Here is a 21,551-nt window from a genome sequence, read left to right as displayed (position 1 = left end):
AAAAACCTGAGTGTAGGGTTGTTGAGTAAGTAAGGTGATGTTGGGAGAAATGGATTAGAAATGAAATGTCAAGAGCACTTGGCAAGTTTTGGTTTTTGGCAGAAAAATAACTGATGATAGTAAAAGTGAAGCGGGTGTAAATAGACAGGCAATTACAGGATAAGATTTCCTGAAAAAGAGGAATATGTCAACATAAAATATATATTTAATTGCTGGAAAATCTTTTATGAAAGTACTTGTTTGGAGAATAACTTTGTACGCAAGTGAAACAAGGACAATAATCACTACAGACTAGAATAAAGTAGTAGTTTTGGAAAAGTCAGATTACAGAAGAATACTAGAGATTATGTAAGTAAATTTAGCTAGTAACGAAGTAGTATTGACACTATTTGCAGAAAACAAAGCTTTACAGCACAACTTGACCAAATAATGATAAATAGGTTGCTATAAGAAATTCTAAGGTATCAAGGAGTCATGAATTTGGTAACAGGGGTAGTGTGAGATGTACAAATTCTAGAAAGTTAAACAGCTGGAAGGTTCAAATGGATGTAGGGTGCAGCAGATCAGGATGGGATGGACAGACATGGAGAATTGCGAAAAACCAGCCTTCAGACCAATGACTGCAACAACAGATCAGTTCTACATCTACATCCACATACATACTCCACAAGCCACTGTATGGTGCATAATGTAGGGTAGGGTATCACATATCACTACTAGTCACTTACCTTCATGTTCCACTTGTAAATACAGCACAGGAAAAATGAGTATCTATTAGTTTCCACATGTACCAATTTTTCTCACCTTATCTTCACGTTCTTATGTGTAATGTACATTAGCGGCTGTAGAATCGATCTGTAGTTGGCCTCAAATGCCATTTTTCTAAAATTCCGTAATAGTGCCTTGTAAAAAGAGCATCGTCTTCCTTCTAGGGACCATTTGTGATCATGAAGCATTTCTGTAATACTTGCATAATTGAAACTAATGGTAATAAATCTAACCGTCCGCCTCAGAAATGCTTCCATTTCTTCCTTTAATCCGATGAGTGCGAATCCCGAACACTCTAGCAGTGTTCAAGAATGTGTTATACTACCTGATGTTTCTGGTTCTGTCCATTAGACAAAGCATGCTACAATAGAAAATAACAATGTTTATTGCTTTAATGTCCTGGGGGATAAGTGGCAGGATTACAAATGCAAAGTCATATAATGAACAGAATTTCCCTGATGAAAACAATCTGGTGACACACAATCAGCACGGATTCAGCTAAAACAATCCATGTGAAACATGACTAGCTTTTTACTTTCACAAAGTGAGTGGTATTGATAGATGATCTCATACTGATACCATATTTCCACATTTCCACAAGGATTTTGATATCATTCCACACAAGTGGCTTCAAATCAAATTGCGATTGTCACACAGTCTGTACTAACTGACAAAGTCGTCGTTTGAAACGGAAGTAGTTGTTGTTGTTGTCTTCAGTCCTGAGACTGGTTTGATGCAGCTCTCCATGCTACTCTATCCTGTGCAAGCTGCTTCATCTCCCAATACCTACTGCAACCTACATCCTTCTGAATCAGCTTAGTGTACTCATCTCTCGGTCTCCCTCTACGATTTTTACCCTCCACGCTGCCCTCCAATGCTAAATTTGTGATCCCTTGATGCCTCAAAACGTGTCCTACCAACCGATCCCTTCTTCTAGTCAAGTTGTGCCACAAACTTCTCTTCTCCCCAATCCTATTCAATACCTCCTCATTAGTTACGTGATCTATCCACCTTATCTTCAGTATTCTTCTGTAGCACCATATTTCGAAAGCTTCTATTCTCTTCTTGTCCAAACTAGTTATCGTCCATGTTTCACTTCCATACATGGCTACACTCCAAACAAATACTTTCAGAAACGACTTCCTGATACATAAATCTATATTCGATGTTAACAAATTTCTCTTCTTCAGAAACGCTTTCCTTGCCATTGCCAGTCTACATTTTATATCCTCTCTACTTCGACCATCATCAGTTATTTTACTTCCTAAATAGCAAAACTCCTTTACTATTTTAAATGTCTCATTTCCTAATCTAATTCCCTCAGCATCACCCGATTTAATTTGACTACATTCCATTATCCTCGTTTTGCTTTTGTTAATGTTCATCTTATATCCTCCTTTCAAGACACTGTCCATTCCGTTCAACTGCTCTTCCAAGTCCTTTGCCGTCTCTGACAGAATTACAATGTCATCGGCGAACCTCAAAGTTTTTATTTCTTCTCCATGAATTTTAATACCTACTCAGAATTTTTCTTTTGTTTCCTTTACCGCTTGCTCAATATACAGATTGAATAACATCGGGGAGAGGCTACAACCCTGTCTCACTCCTTTCCCAACCACTGCTTCCCTTTCATGCCCCTCGACTCTTATGACTGCCATCTGGTTTCTGTACAAATTATAAATAGCCTTTCGCTCCCTGTATTTTACCCCTGCCACCTTTAGAATTTGAAAAAGAGTATTCCAGTCAACATTGTCAAAAGCTTTCTCTAAGTCTACAAATGCTAGAAACGTAGGTTTGCCTTTTCTTAATCTTTCTTCTAAGATAAGTCGTAAGGTCAGTATTGCCTCACGTGTTCCAACATTTTGACGGAATCCAAACTGATCCTCCCCGAGGTCTGCATCTACCAGTTTTTCCATTCGTCTGTAAAGAATTCGCGTTAGTATTTTGCAGCCGTGGCTTATTAAACTGATAGTTCGGTAATTTTCACATCTGTCAGCACCTGCTTTCTTTGGGATTGGAATTATTATATTCTTCTTGAAGTCTGAGGGTATTTCGCCTGTCTCATACATCTTGCTCACCAGCTGGTAGAGTTTTGTCAGGACTGGTTGTCCCAAGGCCGTCAGTAGTTCTAATGGAATGTTGTCTATTCCGGGGGCCTTGTTTCGACTCAGGTCTTTCAGTGCTCTGTCAAACTCTTCACACAGTATCGTATCTCCCATTTTGTCTTCATCTACATCCTCTTCCATTTCCATAATATTGTCCTCAAGTACATCGCCCTTGTATAAACCTTCTATATACTCCTTCCACCTTTCTGCCTTCCCTTCTTTGCTTAGAACTGGGTTGCCATCTGAGCTCTTGATATTCATACACGTGGTTCTCTTCTCTCCAAAGGTCTCTTTAATTTTCCTGTACGCAGTATCTATCTTACCCTTAGTGAGATAAGCTTCTACATCCTTACATTTGTCCTCTAGCCATCCCTGTTTAGCCATTTTGCACTTCCTGTCGATCTCATTTTTGAGGCGTTTGTATTCCTTTTTGCCTGCTTCATTTACTGCATTTTTATATTTTCTCCTTTCATCAATTAAATTCAATATTTCTTCTGTTACCCAAGGATTTCTAGCAGCCCTCGTCTTTGTACCTGCTTTATCCTCTGCTGCCTTCACTACTACATCCCTCAGAGCTACCCATTCTTCTTCTACTGCATTTCTTTCCCCTATTCCTGTCAATTGTTCCCTTATGCTCTCCCTGAAACTCTGTACAACCTCTGGTTCTTTCAGTTTATCCAGGTCCCATCTCCTTAATTTCCCACATTTTTGCAGTTTCTTCAGTTTTAATCTACAGGTCATAACCAATAGATTGTGGTCCGAGTCCACATCTGCCCCTGGAAATGTCTTACAACTTAAAACCTGGTTCCTAAATCTCTGTCTTACCATTATATAATCTATTTGATACCTTTTAGTATCTCCAGGGTTCTTCCACGTATACAACCTTCTTTCATGATTCTTAAACCAAGTGTTAGCTATGATTAAGTTGTGCTCAGTGCAAAATTTTACTAGGCGGCTTCCTCTTTCATTTCTTAGCCCCAATCCATATTCACCTACTATGTTTCCTTCTCTCCCTTTTCCTACACTCGAATTCCAGTCACCCATTACTATTAAATTTTCGTCTCCCTTCACTATCTGAATAATTTATTTTATTTCATCGTACATTTCTTCAATTTCTTCATCATCTGTAGAGCTAGTTGGCATATAAACTTGTACTACTGTAGTAGGTGTGGGCTTCGTATCTATCTTGGCCACAATAATGCGTTCACTATGCTGTTTGTAGTAGCTTACCCGCATTCCTATTTTCCTATTCATTATTAAACCTACTCCTGCATTACCTCTATTTGATTTTGTGTTTATAACCCTGTAGTCACCTGACCAGAAGTCTTGTTCCTCCTGCCACCGAACTTCACTAATTCCCACTATATCTAACTTTAACCTATCCATTTCAATTTTTAAATTTTCTAACGTACCTGCCTGATTAAGGGATCTGACATTCCACGCTCCGATCCATAGAACGCCAGTTTTCTTTCTCCTGATAACGACATCCTCCTGAGTAGTCCCCGCCCGGAGATCCGAATGGGGGACTATTTTACATCCGGAATATTTTACCCAAGAGGATGCCATCATCATTTAATCATACAGTAAAGCTGCATGTCCTCGGGAAAAATTACGGCTGTAGTTTCCCCTTGCTTTCAGCCGTTCGCAGTACCAGCACAGCAAGGCCGTTTTGGTTAATGTTGCTAGGCCAGATCAGTCAATCATCCAGACTGTTGCCCCTGCAACTACTGAAAAGGCTGCTGCCCCTGTTCAGGAACCACACGTTTGTCTGGCCTCTCAACAGATACCCCTCCGTTGTGGTTGCACCTACGGTACGGCCATCTGTATCGCTGAGGCACGCAAGCCTCCCCACCAACGGCAAGGTCCATGGTTCATGGGGGGAGGAAGTAGTATCTGGCGTGTTATGCCCTCTGCTCTTGCTAATCTATATAAATGATTTAGGAGGCAATCTGAGTAATCCCCTTAGATTGTTTGCAGATGATGCTGTCGTTTTTTACTATCTAGTAAAATCATCAGAAAGTCAAAACCAACTGCAAAATGATTTAGACAAGATATCTGTATGGTACAAAAAGAGCAACCGACTCTCAACATGGAGACATTTGAGGTCATACACATGAGTACTAAAAGGAATCCATTAAATTTCAGTCACACAAATGTAAAAGCTGTCAACTCAACTAAACATTTAAGAATTACAATTACGAAGAAGTAAAATTGGAACGATCCACACAGATGTTGTACAGAAGGTTCATTTTAAAGGCAGAACACTTGGAAGATGGAACAGATCTAATAAAGAGATTGCCTTCACTACACTTGTCTGTCCTCTCCTATATTAGTCCTGTGTGGTACGGGATCCTCAGCAGATAGGCCTGACGGAGGACACCAAAAAAGTTCAAATAAGGGCAGTTTGTTTTGTACTGGCATGAAATAGGGGAGAGAGTATCATCGATATGATACATGAATTGGGGTGGCAATCATGAAAGCAAAGGGGTTTTTCTTTGTAATGAGGTCTTTTCACAACATTTCCATCACCAACTTCCTCTTCCAACTGTGAAAATATTTTGTGGACACCCAACTACATAGGGAGAGGTCATCATCCTAATAAAACAATATAGATCAGAGCTCTCATGGAAAGATTGAAGTGTTTATTTTTCCCCACATGCTGTCCAAGAGTGGAAAGGTAGAGAAATAATCTGAAGGTGGTTTGATGAACCATCTACCAAGCAGTTAAGTGTGAACTGCAGAGTATTCACGTAGTGATACATTCCCTTACACTTTCGTGTTACTAAATTTCTTCTGCCCCACAGAGCAATAGCAAGTGGTCAGAATACCGTAAGTGGTATACAGTCTTAGTTTTCCTACTGCAAATATAATGCTACAGAATGAGTACTTACATAATCCTCAACTCCATTATCGTCAATTGTTATTTCTACTTCCTGTTTAACGTTGTTCGTGAACTCCAAAATTGAAGCTGTATCCTGCAAATTCCGAAAAAAATTAAAGCATCAGACTAAACAAGAGTTGCAGCAGAGCACCATTTATACACTGAGGTGCCAAATCTTGGGATACATCCAAATATGTTGGACCACCTTTTGCCCATTGTGCAGCGATTCGACATGGTATGTACCAAACAACTCATTGGAAGTCCCCAGCAGAAACAATGAGCTATGCTGGCTCTATAGCCACTCATAATTACAAATGTGTTGCAAGTGCAGGATTTTGTGCACGAAAAGACCTCTCGATTATGTTAAATATTGTCAACATTTCACAGCCCTGTCAGCAACTGTATGAATATTAATTTTAATTTTAAAAACCAACAGGTTCAGTCACAAAGTTTACCTAGACGTACCTATATTTCAGTCGGGAAAGCCCAACCTTCTTCAGAATAAAAGTAACTAGCATTTGTCCATAGTGGACGCTGTCAAGCTAGAACTACAAATCCATAAATTATCGTCAGACTGTAAAAGCTTATCTGAAACTGCCTCAGCCCCACTTCACGACCGCGATGCGGCAGCTACGAGTGCTGTCGCGAAGTGGGGCCAAGGCAGTTTCAGATTTTTTTTTACAGTCTGACAACAATTTATGGATTTGTACTTTTAGCTTGACGACGTCTACTATGGACATTTGCTAGTTACTTTTATTCTGAAGGAGGTTGGGCTTTCCCGACTGAAACCTAGGTACATCTAGGTAAACTTTGTGACTGAGGCTGTTGGTTTTTAAAATTAAAATTAATCTTGATTATATCCCATAAATGTTCGATGGGATTCATGTCAGGTGAACTGGGTGGCCAAATCATTTGATCGAATTGTCCAGAATTATTTTCAGACCAATCACATACAACTGTGGCTCACTGATAGGGTGCACTGTCATCCATAAAAATTCCATCGCTGTTAGAGAACATGAAGTCAATGAATGGCTGCAACTGGTGTCCAAATAGACAAGCATAACCATTTCCAGTAAATGACCAGTGAAGTTCCAGAGGATGCAGTCCATTTCATTATAGACACAGCCAACATCATCACGGAGACACCACCAGCTTGCACAGTACCTTGTTGACAACTTGGTTATGTGGCTTCACAGGGTCTGAGCCACACTCGAATCCTACCATCAGCTCTTACCGACTGAAATTGTGAGCACGCCACAGTTTTCCAGTCATCTACATCTGCATTTATACTCCGCAAGCCACCCAACGGTGTGTGGCGGAGGGCACTGTACGTACCACTGTCATTACCTCCCTTTCCTGTTCCAGCCGCGTGTGTTTCGCGGGAAGAACGACTGCCGGAAAGCCTCCGTGCGCGCTCTAATCTCTCTAATTTTACATTCGTGATCTCCGCTGGAGGCATAAGTAGGGGGAAGCAATGTATTCGATACCTCATACAGAAACACACCCTCTCGAAACCTGGACAGCAAGCTACACTGCGATGCAGAGCGCCTCTCTTGCAGAGTCTGCCACTCGAGTTTGCTAAACATCTCCGTAACGCTATCACGCTTCCCAAATAACCCTGTGATGAAACGCGCCGCTCTTCTTTGGATCTGTTCTATCTGCTCTGTCAACCCGACCTGGTACGGATCCCACACTGACGAGCAATACTCAAGTATAGGTCGAACGAGTGTTTTGTAAGCCACCTCCTTTGTTGATGGACTACATTTTCTAAGGACTTTCCCAATGAATCTCAACCTGGCACCCGCCTTACCAACAATTAATTTTATATGATCATTCCACTTCAAATCGTTCCGTACACATACTCCCAGATATTTTACAGATGTAACTGCTACCAGTATTTGTTCCGCTATCATATAATCATACAATAAAGGATTCTTCTTTTTATGTATTCGCAATACATTACATTTGTCTATGTTAAGGGTCAGTTGCCACTCCCTACACCAAGTGCTTATCCGCTGCACATCTTCCTGCATTTTGCTACAATTTTCTAATGCTGGAATTTCTCTGCATGCTATAGCATCATCCGCAAAAAGCCACATGGAATTTCTAGAGTCCAACTGATATGGCCACAAGTATAGGAGAGGCACTGCTGGCAACATCATGCTGTTAGCATAGGCATTCACATCCTTCGTCTGTTGTCACAGCACATTAAAGCCAAATTTCACCGCACCATCCTAATAGGTGTGTTCATCGTACGTCCCACATTGATTGCTGTGGTTATTTCACACCGTGTTGCTTGTCTGTTAGCACTGACAATTCTATGCAAACCCTGCTGCCCTCGATTGTTAAGCACAGGCCGTCGGCCACTGTGTTGTCAGTAGTGACAGGTAATGCTTGAAATTTGGTCTTCTTGGCACACTTTTGACACTGTGCATCTAAAAAGATTGAATTCTCCAGTGATTCCTGAAATGGAATGCCCCATGCATCTAGCTCCAACTAGCATTCTGCCTTTAAAGTCTTAATTCTCGTCATGAGGCCATAACCATGTTGGAAACTTTTTCACACGAATTATCTGTCGGGGGAGGCCACGACGTTTGAAACACGGATTTACTGCATAGTTCGTATACTCATAGTACTCCATGAGGACAACAAAATGTGTAACCAGTAGCGCATACTTCCCAAGCGTTACTGAGAAAATCGCAAGATAATTTTGGTCGTCAAATATATATCTGTACGTGGCCATTTTTACCATGAAGCAGCAGCAGCTGAGTGGTGGCAGCACTGTATCTCAGCGTGTCCGGTTAGAGCATTAGCTTTCCTTTCTAATAAAAGAACTGAGTGAACGGACCAACGAACAAACTGAACAGGTACCATCGGACGTCCGCCCTGAACAAATTCTAAATGGCCAAACGCATCAAGTGATACTGAAAATGTATGCTTGTCCATGATTTGAGAAATCCCTTGTACCTGGATGGAGTCCGAAACTACTCGTTACCTCCAAGTTTTGATCGGCACAGATAGCTTTTGAAAGATGTACTATTAATCGTCACTTTCGGCTTTACGGGTACAAGGGCTGGTATTTTTCGTAAAAACATGGAAAACGTGAAGTTAAACGGCACCAGCTGCATTGAGTAAATTCTATGTTTCCTCATATGCAACTTCTTTTGACGTTTTCCATGGAAAAACAAACCTTGTTAACATTTTCAAAAACATCTCTTTCAGACGATAGTTTGAAAGCAAACCATGCATAATGCAGTATTTCCTTGACAATCCATGCTGATAATTGGTTATGCAGTATCAAGTGTATTTTAATAGCATCTTCCGAGAAGCAATTTCTCATTCTCTTTCGATTAAATACAGACAGTTTTGAAGACGCGGACAAGCATACATTTTCAGTATCTCTTTATGCGTTTGGTCGTTTACTAGTCGATAGTTATGAATATTATATTATTTGCGATAATAAAAATTAGTAGACTGCCAAATAACATTGTAAATTTAATAAAAGTTCATCCGATTACATGTATTTTCGCCATTATATCAATTGCAATGTATATAGTAAAGAAAATTACTGTGCTGAAAATTAAAAAGAAAAAACTGACAAACGGAACGCGATCCAGCGTTCCAGGGGCTTCGACGCCAACCACTTAAAAAAAAAAGTTCTATATTGTTCGCTGAATTTGTTCAGGGCGAACACCTGATGACCCCCATTCAGTTTTTTCCTTCATCTGTTCACTCAGTTTTTTTTATTGGAAAGGAAAGCTAATGCTCTGACCGAACACGCTGAGCTACCGTGCGAGCACCACTCGGCTGCGGCCGCTTCATGGTTAAAATGGCCACACACAGGTGTATATTTGACGAGCGAAATTATCTTGGAATTTTCTCAGTAACGCTTGAGAAGTACGCACTACTGCTTACACACATCGTTGTCCGCATGGATTACTGCGAGTGCACGAAGTTTACAGTAAATCCGCGTTCCAAACGTCGTGGCCGCCTCTTGCGAGTAAAAATGACAGCTACACCCATGCACTGCACTTTCATACATTGTGTATGTGGTACTACTGCTGTCCATATATGTGCATATCGCTATCCCATTATTTTTCTCACCTCGGTGCATATTCTTGAGTGGGAAGGGAAGGCTTGTACACAAGTGTACAACAAGATGGAAGGAAACAAGTCTTAGTTTTTCTACTGTGCGTATCATGCTACAGAACAAGTACTTACACAATTCTCAGCTACATCCTCATCAAACGTTACTTCCGCTTCTCGTTTAGTGTTGTTTGTAAACTCCGAATTTGATAATGATGCTTCCTCCAAATCCTGAAAAAAATTACAGCGTCAGACTAAACAATGCTTGCAACAGAGCACTATGTTTTCTTGAGCGGGAGGGGGAGTAGGGACTAGTGTACAAGAGTGCGAGAATGTGGAAGGAAATAAGGACAGCACTCAGAGGACAGTTTAAGTTCATAATTGTAAATAAAAATGGTAAAATACAAATAGCCCGCTAAGATGGTAGCGCAATAACCTAGTCAATGATGACCAAAAACGTCTGATATGGGGAACAATTGTGGTAGTCACAAATAACCTAAAAATAACCTAAAAATACTGGTCGGTAGGCTAGTGTGTGTGTGTGTGTGTGTGTGTGTTTCGAGGTTACTTTTGAATGTTTCTCTCCAACAAACCCAGTACAGAACTAAACTACATTAAATTTCCTGCGAAAACGTCCATTTCATTTTTTTCTCCAGGACTAATAGTTTGCACAAAGAGAGCTAGATAAAACTGAATATTTTGAGCAATTCTCATGCGCTGTAGCTAAGGTGATTTTTGCAAGTCAATTTGAGATAGTTCCCCAAATTGACGGACCAAATGTGCTCTATATCAAACTGCAACACACAGGCATCTAGTGATACACTGAGGTACTTCTACGAATGTAGTGCATTGTAGCTGTCACTCACTACTACTGTTCTCAGCAAACTGATGGCACAGGGATTGTACTATTATACTACACAAGTGTAAGATGGTTGGTTGGTATGAAACGAGTTGCCCTTCTTTGAACTTTTACAAACGGCCTCTTTCAATCCAACCTGATGCTGATCCCATACAATGCAGGAATGTTCCAGAAGAGGATGGACAAGAGTAGAGTAGGTAGTCTCACTGGTGAACCTGTTGCACCTTCTCAGTGTTCTGTCAATAAAACAGTCCTCAGTTTACCTTCACCAAAGCATTATCTCCATCTACACAGATACTTGGGAAGCCACCTTATGGTGTGTGGCAGTGGCTACCCTGTATGATTCCTTGTCATTTCCCTTCCTCTTCCACTCGCAAATAACGTGAGGGAAAAACAACTGTCCCTAATGTGTCATACCGTATCTTCGTTGTCCTTACATGCAATGTATGTTGGCAGGAGCAGAATTGTTCGGCAGTCAGCTTCAAACGCCGGTTCCCCGAAAAGAACACCGCCTTCCTTCCAGGTATTGCTATTTGCGTTCCTGAAGACTCTCTGTAACACTTAAGTTTTGTTCAAACCTGCCGGTAACAAACCTAGCAACCCTCTTCTGAACTGCTTCCATGTCTTCCTTCAATCCAACCTGGTACAGATCCCAAACATTCGAGCAGTACTCAAGAATATGTCGCACCAGCATACTATATGCAGTTTCCTTTCCCAACAAACAGGAGTTGACCACTTGCCTTCCCTACCATAATTTTCACATTCTCACTCCATCTCATATCTAATTGCAATGTTACACCTAAACATTTACAGGACTTTACTATGGCAAGCTGGGCACTTGCAATACTGTAGATGAATATTACAAGTTTATTGTTCTTACTCATCTGCATTAAATTACATTTTTCCACATTTAGCGCTAGCTGTCATTCATCACACCAACTGGAAATTTTGTGTAAGTCATCTTGTGTCTTACTAGTCACTCAACTTCAACACCTTACCGTACACCACAGCATCATTAACAAACAACTGCAGACTGCTGCCCACCATGTCTGCCAAATCATTTATGTACATAGAGAACAACAGTAATCCTATCAACTCCCTGGGGCACCCCCACCAATACCCTTGTCTCTGATGAACACTCACCGTCAAGGACAACATACTGGGTTTTATCACTTAAAAGGTCTTCGAGTCACTCACATATCTGTGAACTTATTCCATATGCTCGTACCTTTGTTAACAGCCTGTAATGGGGCGCCATGTCAAATGCTTTCCAGAAATCTAAATATATGGAATCTGCCTGTTGCCCTTCATCCATTGTTCTCAGTATATCGTGAGAAAAGGGCAAGCTGTGTTTTGCATGAGCAGTGCTTTGTAAAACCATGCTGATGCACGGACACAAGCTGCTAAGCCTCAACAAAACTTATTATATTCAAACTGAGAATGTGTTTGAGGATTCTGCAGCAAACTCAAGTTAGGAATATTAGTTCTGTAGTTTTGTTGGTGCATCATTTTACCTTCCTTATATACTGTAGCCACCTGCACTTTTTTCCAGTTGTTTCAGATTTTGTGCTGGGGGAAAGAATCGTGATAAATGAAAGCTAGGTAAGGGGACAGTGCTGTAGAATATTCTTTGTAAAAGTGAACTGGGATTTCATCCAGAACTTTTTTTCAAATCTCAAAGTTGTTTCTTTACACCAGGTACACTATGTGATTAAAAGTATCCAGACATACCCAAAAATATGTCTTTCATATTAGGTGCATTGTGCTGCCACCTACTGCCAGGTACTCCATACCAGAGGCCTCTATACTCATTAGAATCATGAGGGAGCAGAATGGGGTGTTCCGCAGAACTCACAGACTTAGAACATGGTCAGGTGATTGGATGTCACTTGTGTCATACGTCTGTACGTGAGATTTCCACACTCAAACATCCCTACGTCCACTGTTTTCGATTGGATAGTGAAGTGGAAACGTGAAAGGACACATACAGAAAAAAGCGTACAGGCCGACCTACTCTGTTGATTGACAGAGACCGCAGATAGCTGAAGAGGGCCGTAATGTGTAATAGGCAGACATCTATTCAAACCATCACACAGGAATTCCAAACTGCATCAAGATCCACTGCAAGTACTATGACAGTTAGGCGGGAGGTGAGAAAACTTCGATTTCATGGTCGAGCGGCTGCTCGTAAGCCACACATAACACTGGTAAATGCCTAACGACACCTCACTTGGTGAAAGGAGTGTAAATATTGGATGAATGAACAGTGGAAAAACATTGTGGGGAGTGACACATCATGGTATACAATGTAGCGATCTGACAACAGGGTGTGGGTAGGGCGAATGCCCGGTGAATGTCATCTGCCAGCGTGTGCAGTGCCAACAGTAAAACTCGAAGGCAGTGGTGTTATGATGTGGTCGTGTTTTTCATGGAGGGGGCACTACCACAGCACAGGCCTACATTGATGTTTCATGCACCTTCTTGCTCCCCACTGTTGAAGAGCAATTCAAGAAAGGCAATTCTTTCTTTCAACACAATGAGCACCTGTTCATAATGCACGGCCTGTTGCAGAGTGGTTACACGAGAGTTATATCACTGCAATGGACTGGCCTGCACAGAGTCCTGACCTGAATCCTACAGAACACCTTTGGGATGTTTTGGAACGCCGACTTCGTGCCAGCCTTAACCGACCGACATAGATACCTCTCCTCAGTGCAGCACTCCGTGAAGAAAGAGCTGCCATTGCCTGAGAAACCGTCCAGCACCTGACTGAACGTATGCCTGCAAGAGTGGAAGCTGTCATAAAGGCTAAGGGTGGGCCAACACCATATTGAATTACAGCGTTATCGGTGGAGGGTGCCACGAACTTGTAAATCATTTTCAGCCAGGTGACCCGATAATTTTGATCACATAGTATATGCTTATTTCTGTCATCCATACAGGATTCTGTCTGATGGTCAAATGACAGTATGTTTGTACGGTTCTTCTGCAAGAATGATTTCTTGACCGTGAAATTTAAAACTTCAGCTTTCATTTTGCTATCTTGAAATGCCACACCAGACTTGTCAACAACATCCTGAATGGAAGCCTTGGACCTGGTTAGCAATTTTACATACGACTAGAATTTTCTAGGGTTCTCTGCTAGATATTTTGCTAAGGTGTGACCGTGGTAGTTGTATGCTTTGCACATAGATCTTTTCACAGTCACACAAATATCTACTAACCTTTGGTTGTCGTCGTTTGTGCATCCCCTTTTGAACCTATAATGCAACAGCTTCTGCTTCCTCAGCATCTTAAGAGTTTCGTAATTAAACCATGGTCGGTCTCTTCCATCCTTTTTCCATTTACTAAACACGTAACTCTCCTGACCACTATTTACGATCTGCTTATACTTTGCCCATAATTCCTTGCTGGTACTAAGTTACGCCAATTCACTGTCTAACTGTTTATCTGTTCTATCTACCTGCAACACTCTCCTATCCTTCATGACTGATTAACTTTCATAATCATAGTTGCTATACCATATCACTAATCCCATTTCTACACCGACATTGTCGATAAGATTTGGCCTATTTTTTGCTACAAGATATAAGATATTTCTGTTGCGTGTGGGCTGCCGAACTAGCTGCTCAAGCCTATTTTCAAAACACGTGTTCAAAAGTATTTCGCACGACTGTCTGCTTGTACTACATCTTTTTATTTTTGATCATGCATGAAAATGCACTGATTCACAATAAATGAAAATTTGGAACAAAAATGAGACTCATCAAATAAAAAATGAACTGCTTTTTATATTTCTAGAGGATGAACAGTATTAGTCAGTAATATATATTTTCACTTCACAGAAAGATATTTTGCACCTCTGTATCAAATTTTAATTTACTGTCATATGGCCAGTAATAAAAATTTACTTATTAAAAAAATTATGATTCAGATGTAATAATCTATGACATGACTGAAGTCGTAACAGATGTATCCAACAACAGATCGGGCAAAAGGGGGAGGGGAAACAGCTATCCAAAACTTAAATCCTGTGTTTTGATCCTCAAAAGTAAGTTTCGATGTTAAAATGTGATTACATAAATCCATCATGGAAGTCTGCAGCTCCTGGTCTAGTGGCTAGTGTTGCTGCCTCTGGATAATGGGATCCTGGGTTCGATTCCCGGCTGGGTTGGAGATCTTCTCTGCCTGGGGTCTGGGTGTTTGTGTTGTTATCATATCATCATCATCATCATTATCATCATCCATCCATCCATCCATCCATCCATCCATCCATCCATCCATCCATCATGGAACCAGTAACAATTTATGGCAGACAGTGTTGGAGATTCACAAAAATAACAGAGAGACACTTGGACATTTAGAAATGGAACACTTGAGAGGAGCACATAGACTTTCCCGATTTAACCATGGAAGAAGTGAGGAAATTAGAGATAGGATGTAGACCATTATAGTATTACAAACAGAACAGAAGAAACTGAAGTGGCGTCAAATCGAAAGACTTGCACCTGGCGAACGGTCTAACCGACAGGAAGCCCTAGTTACACGACATTTATTTTTATCCTTGTAATACTAATTTTACAACTGTCATTTTCATACACTGCAGTGCTCAAACGGAGTAAGCTTCTCGCACTATCTTTCAGGTTGATTTAAAGATACCACAGTGTAAAGATTCTATACGTCTGTTCAAACTGACAAAAACACCATTCCCATAATGTGTTTGTACTGTAGATGAGGAATATAATTGCATAAGCTTCTGCAGTCAGAGTTAGTTGACATAAAAGTTTTCTGAGTATCGTACCAAGTCATTATGTAAAAATTTGTTCTGGAGAAACGAATGTTTTGGCCACACTTACAGTGGTCTTCTTCTGGAGACCTAGAAGTAGGTTTTTTTTTTTTTTTTTTTTTTTTTTTTTTTTTTTTTTTTTTTTTTTTTTTTAAACATGACATTCTATGATTCCCAGAAAACTGAAATATGTCTCTCATGGCCGTTGTTGTGTAATGGAAATGTTGCTGTTTATAACGTAATTTTCACATCACAGAAACCGGTCAGCAAGAGAAGTTCACCTCCATCAGAATTTAGATAGCCTCACAATATTTACATTACTAGGAACCCGAAAATTCAGTGCCTATTTTTGGCAAAGTTCACAGTAAATTTTGTTTGTTTGTAAGTGATTAGACCCAAACCTTTGAAAGTTTATTATGCTATGTGTCTGAAGACAAATTGTTAAAGCACAGAAATCTCCTTTCCTCCTTCTGTAAATAATTAGGGGATGATTCTGGACCAACACCTAGACTGGACTGAACTGAACACACAACTACAGTCTGTAAGAAGGTATCAGCATCATTTCATTCACTACAGCAGTCGAGCTTAAAAACAAACTTGTAGAGTCACTTATAATCCCCATCAACCTATTCTTCAAGGACTTTCCTACGAGAGCTCACGTCGGCTTTAATTAGCGATGAATGCTTGTGTGTAATACATTTGTTATGTATGCTGTTTCAACCATAACAGTCCTGTCTCTAAACAATTATTGTGCTACATGCTGATAAGCGAAGAGAATACCATACCCTGTGTTAGCTATATCACCATATCAGTCATTGTACTCCTTTCTATTTATCTTCAACCCTTACATCATTATCTGAAAAATGCAGCATTAATTAAATGTACACCAGGAAGCAGGAAATGAGCAGGCTCACGAAAAACATACAGCAGAACCCCAGATACCTGAGCCAACGTTAAAGGATGTAAGAGATGCAATCAACAAATTGAAAAACTATAAAGCACCAGGATCAGATTGCATAACTGCAGAATTAGTTAAAAAATGGAAGACAGAAATTCGTGGAAGTAGTTCACAAAGTGACAACTAAAGTATGGAAGACAGAGATGATACCTGAAGAGTGGCACGAGTCGATTCTGATCCCAATTTTTAAGAGAGGTGACAAAATGGATTGTAGTAATTTTAGAGGGATATCGCTATTACCAGTATGTTCCAAAATTTTCTCAAATATTCCGCTAAGCAGGCTTACACCATATGGAGATGAAATTGTGGGGGATTACCAAGCCGGCTTTCAGAGGAACAGATCAACTATAGACCAAATATACAACCCGCGTCAAATTTTGGAAAAGAAATGGGAATACAATAAACCAGTTCATAATCTTTTCATAGATTTTAAGAAAGCATATGATTCAGTATTGCAGTCAAAATTGTACAGAATTCTTTTGGAACTTGGAATACCAAAGAAGTATGTTAGACTTACAGAAGCGAGTTTGAAAAATACAAAAGGTAGAGTACGCGTGGGGAAATTGGAGTCAAAAGAATTTGTAATAAAGAACAGACTTAAGCAGGGAGATGCCCTGTCTTTTTAATTTACTCCTAGAATATATTGCACGAATGGCATCAGATAATTCAGAGGGTGTGGAGCTAAATGGAAATATTAAGATAGTAGGGTATGCAGATGATCTAAACATCATTAGCAATAGAAGAGAATCTGTAACAGCAAATGCGAATGCGTTAATCGAGGCTAGTGAAGATGTAGGTCCAAGGATCAGTGAAGACAAAACTAAATACCTGGTTACTACTAGAATTCCAACACCAGTAGATCAGGAAATGTTAAGAGTTGGAGACATGCAGTTTAAAAAAGTGAACACATTTAAGTATCTAGGCACAGACATCACTTCGAGAAATGAGATTGAATCCGAACTGAAGAAGATATTACGGGCGGGAAATGCGTGCTACTTCTCCCTAAATAGATTACTTTCATCACGGATACTGTCTAGGAATTTAAAGATTAGAATATACGAAACTATTATCCTACCAGTTATGCTGTTTGGGTGTGAGACTTGGTCTCTCACTGTGCAAAATGAAAAGCCGTTTCAAGTATTTGAAAACAAAATTTTGAGGAAAATTTTTGGGGCAAAAAGGGATAACATTAGCGAAGAGTGGTGAAAACTGCATAACGAAGAGGTTCGCGAACTCTATTCAAGCCCTGTATTATTAAATCACGTAGGCTGCAATGGGCAGGTCACGTAACTCGAATGGATGAGGGCAGGGCAGCGCGCAGAGTACTGGTAGGGCACCTAGAAGGAAAACGTCCTGTGGGGAGACCGAGGCTTAGACGAGAGGACAATGTGAAGGCTGATTTGAGGAGCCTAGGTATTGAAGAGTGAATGGAAGGAAATAGCCCAAGAGAGGGACAGATGGCGAAAATACGTTGCTGCGGTAATGGACTCTCGAGTCCGATATGACCAGTAAGTAAGTTTCCTTTAAGATGCTTCACACCATAGGCACGAACTGCCATCTGACCGATGGAGCATAAAATGCTATTCATCTGGAAAGACCACCTGCCATCGCTCAGTGAATATACAGTTTCAACTGACATGCAAATTCCAGCCTTCATTGCCAATGAACAGCAGTCAGCATGGGTGCAGGAAACAGGTGCCTGTTGCAAGGGCGCATGTTCAATGAACAGTCACTGAGAAGACATTGTTGGTGGAACCTCAGTTCATCTGAGTTGTCAGCTCCCCAACAACTGCACATTTATTCACCCACACGCATCTCCGCAGCTGTCTTCACCCCTCATCTATGGCTCAAGGTACAACAGGGTTTACTCGGCGCCAGTTTTCAATAGCGCCATTTTGTCATGCACAGAGTACTTTCATCACGGCAGGACGCAAACAATTTACACATTTAGCTGTTTGGGAAATGCCTGCACCCTTGGCCTAAAAGACAATCGTCACCCCTTTTCGACGTCAGATAAATTGCTATGTTTCCACATTACAACGATTGCACTGTTTTCTGCATCCCCCGACACACTTTATATGCCCTTCACATCTAGTGCTGCCTGTGAATGGCTATTGCATGCTGAAACTGACAATAGGTGGTGGTCACAGTAATATAAAACATGGCATCTAATGTTGTGACCAAAATACTCTAAAATTACATAGCACTACATTTGAAATTTTCACATGATATTCTAACGAACATTCAGACACAGACCATACATCTTTGTAGTATATACAATATAGAAATATATACAGGGTGTTACAAAAAGGTACGGCCAAACTTTCAGGAAACATTCCTCACACACAAAGAAAGAAAATATGTTATGTGGACATGTATCCGGAAATGCTTACTTTCCGCGTTAGAGCTCAATTTATCACTTCTCTTCACATCACATTAATCATGGAATGGAAACACACAGCAACAGAACGTACCAGCGTGACTTCAAACACTTTGTTACAGGAAATGTTCAAAATGTCCTCCGTTAGCGAGGATACCGTATTTACTCGAATCAAAGCTCCACTTTTTATCAGGTTTTTCTAATCCAGAAAACCACCTGCGGCTTAGAATCGAGAGCAAAGTAAGCGGAAGTTGTGAAAAATGTGGGTAGGTGCCGCCACAACTAAATTCTGCCATCAAATATATGTGGCGCTACACAGGCATGCTTTGCAGGCACAAAGATATATACTGGCACCAAAACCTCTGCATCAGTAAATAATTTTTTTTTTGAAAAAGTGGTGGAAGACGAGCTATTTTCTCTGGCCCGAGTTTACCACTGCATTTTTGTACATTAACCAACAAAATAAATACAAATTTCGTATTGTTCATCTCCGAATGTAGCAACATTTCAATGTACTACGAAAATCCGACTGGCAAGACTGTTTGGCATATTTGTCAATATGGGAAACTCTATGCTATGAATTTTTTCATACCTGTGAGAAGAGATGGTTGCTAATAGGAACTTTTATGAATTGTGAATCACATGCAGTATTCTCTTCACCATAAGAATAATATGAATATAAACATTTTGCCATGTATTCTTTTGTGTTTGCTGCTATCTCATTTAAATCCTGTCTGCCTAATAAACTATGAAATTAGAGTGAGACAACAGCAAATGCAGAAGAATATACACATCGTGTCATGTTTATATTCGTATTATTCTTATGCCTAGTAGTGATACAGTCAGAAACGAAGCACGGCAATTGACTAGATTTTTAAATCTAAGACGACTCTAATTTCTGTGCAGAATGTAATGTGCTAAAAAGGCGTCTGCAAAGATTGTCAAATGGAGAAACTTTTTCGCTACACTCTCATTCAGAACATCTTCTATCATATACAGTCTATTATTTGGTTCTTGTTGATCATTGTCAAAGAAAGCAGCAATGTAAGTAACAACAAATAGCAGTCTTTTGCCATTGTTTCGCTAATGAGACGATTCCTCTCTTTTTTTAATTTGTAAGCGGTGGTACCGGGCACAAAAGCAAGCCATGCAGTGAGCGGCGACAGGCCATAAACATGCACTATCAGAATGCGACAAACAATGCACGACACAGTACAGTAAGGCATTTTCAGCTTAGAGTAGCGTAAACACCTATAACAAAGAGAACGGCACTTATGAGATCAAAGAAAAATAAGCAATCGATTCAAACCAGACGAAGCACCTGAAAAAGGAATGGTACCCGTATAAATATGAATGGAGCGCCTGACGCATAGCAAGGGCTACCTGATAGAGCTTAACTGCTGAGCTTACGTCTCAAACCAAACTACTGTAGCGGTATAGTCATTCATTCGACCTAAATTGTGTCTCATATTATAATGGACCAACTTTGTTTCGATTTGGAGGTGCAGCCTAGAACTTCTCTCCCCTTGAATTTCGAGTCTCAAATTTCAGGTGCAGCTTAGATTCGGGAAATTTTTTTTTTCCTTGATTTCGAGTCTCATTTTTCAGGTGCGGCTTAGATTTGAGTGCGGCTTAGATTCGAGTAAATACGGTACACGCATCCACCCACTGTGGCACGGAATCCCTGATGCGCTGATGCAGCCCTGGAGAATGGCGTATTGTATCACAGCCGTCCACAATACGAGCACGAAGAGTCTCTACATTTGGTACCGGTGTTGTGTAAACGAGAGCTTTCAAATTCCGCATAACAGTAAGTCAAGAGCGTTGAGGTCAGGAGAGCGGGGAGGCCATGGAATTGGTCCGCCTCCATCAATCCGTCGGTCACCGAATCTTTTGTTGAGAAGCGTACGAACACTTCGACTGATGCTAGTACTGTAAAGCAATGAGTCGCATGTCAACACAAGCACCGAAGTCAACACTACCTTCCTTCAATTGGGCCAACTGGTGGTGAATTGAGGAAGTACAGTACATACTGACGAAACTAAAATGAGATCGAACATGGAAATTAAGCATTTATGGACACATGTCCACATAACATCTTTTCTTTATTAGTATGTGAGGAATGCTTCCTGAAAGTTTGGCCGTACCTTTTTGTAAGACCCTGTATACATAATATGTGGAGAAGAAATGGTGTTACCAAAGTCTCGAAAAGTTCTTGACAGGTTTATTTCAAACTTTTTTACTCAGTACGCTAATAAACACTTAGGCAGACACAGGCTATATGTTTTTTAATACATATAATGTAGGAATACATATGTAATAAACAAAAGGCAAGTGTTCTTCCAAAAATCTCAAAAGTTCTTCGACTGAAAATTATTCCAGTAAAACTAGTTTTGATCTCATACAAATTATTTGTTCCATTCAGCGCCCAGTCTTAGAGGATCACTTCACTCCTTGGTGACAGCAGGAGATAGTAGCCTGAAACAATGTTCTTAACTCCTCTCCAGAGCAGCCTGCTCCATGCCACTAGCTGTCACCAAAGACTGAAGCAGCCTCACCAAATGAAATAAATAATTTGTATGCAATCAAGAAAGATTTTATTGAAATAATTTTATTATAGTTTAATCGAATACTGTTTTTATCTTGGACAATGCTCCAAAAAATTCTGTCTTCGATTTACTTCAGATTTTGACACTGTAATATATAAATATATATGTAATACACAGAG

General features: G+C 40.3%; 1 protein-coding gene across 6 annotated transcripts in view; it reads right to left on the bottom strand.

Annotated features, from left to right (window-relative positions):
• Window positions 1-21,551, bottom strand: part of LOC126295135 (zinc finger protein 493-like) — a 117,178-nt gene that overhangs the window by 59,741 nt on the left and 35,886 nt on the right. For all 6 annotated transcript variants that reach the window (XR_007552389.1, XM_049987416.1, XM_049987414.1 and 3 more), the window contains exons 5-6: window positions 9,976-10,071; window positions 5,765-5,848 (exon numbers count right to left, since the gene is read on the bottom strand). Coding sequence is in view for 5 of the 6 variants with exons in the window: in XM_049987416.1 (XP_049843373.1) it covers window positions 5,765-5,848; window positions 9,976-10,071 (180 nt within the window). In the remaining variant the exon portion in view is untranslated. The remainder of the gene's footprint in view (window positions 1-5,764; window positions 5,849-9,975; window positions 10,072-21,551) is intronic.

This window comes from Schistocerca gregaria, chromosome 11 (assembly GCF_023897955.1).
Source record: "Schistocerca gregaria isolate iqSchGreg1 chromosome 11, iqSchGreg1.2, whole genome shotgun sequence".
NCBI lineage: Eukaryota > Metazoa > Arthropoda > Insecta > Orthoptera > Acrididae > Schistocerca > Schistocerca gregaria.
This window is presented reverse-complemented; position numbering and strand designations above follow the sequence as displayed.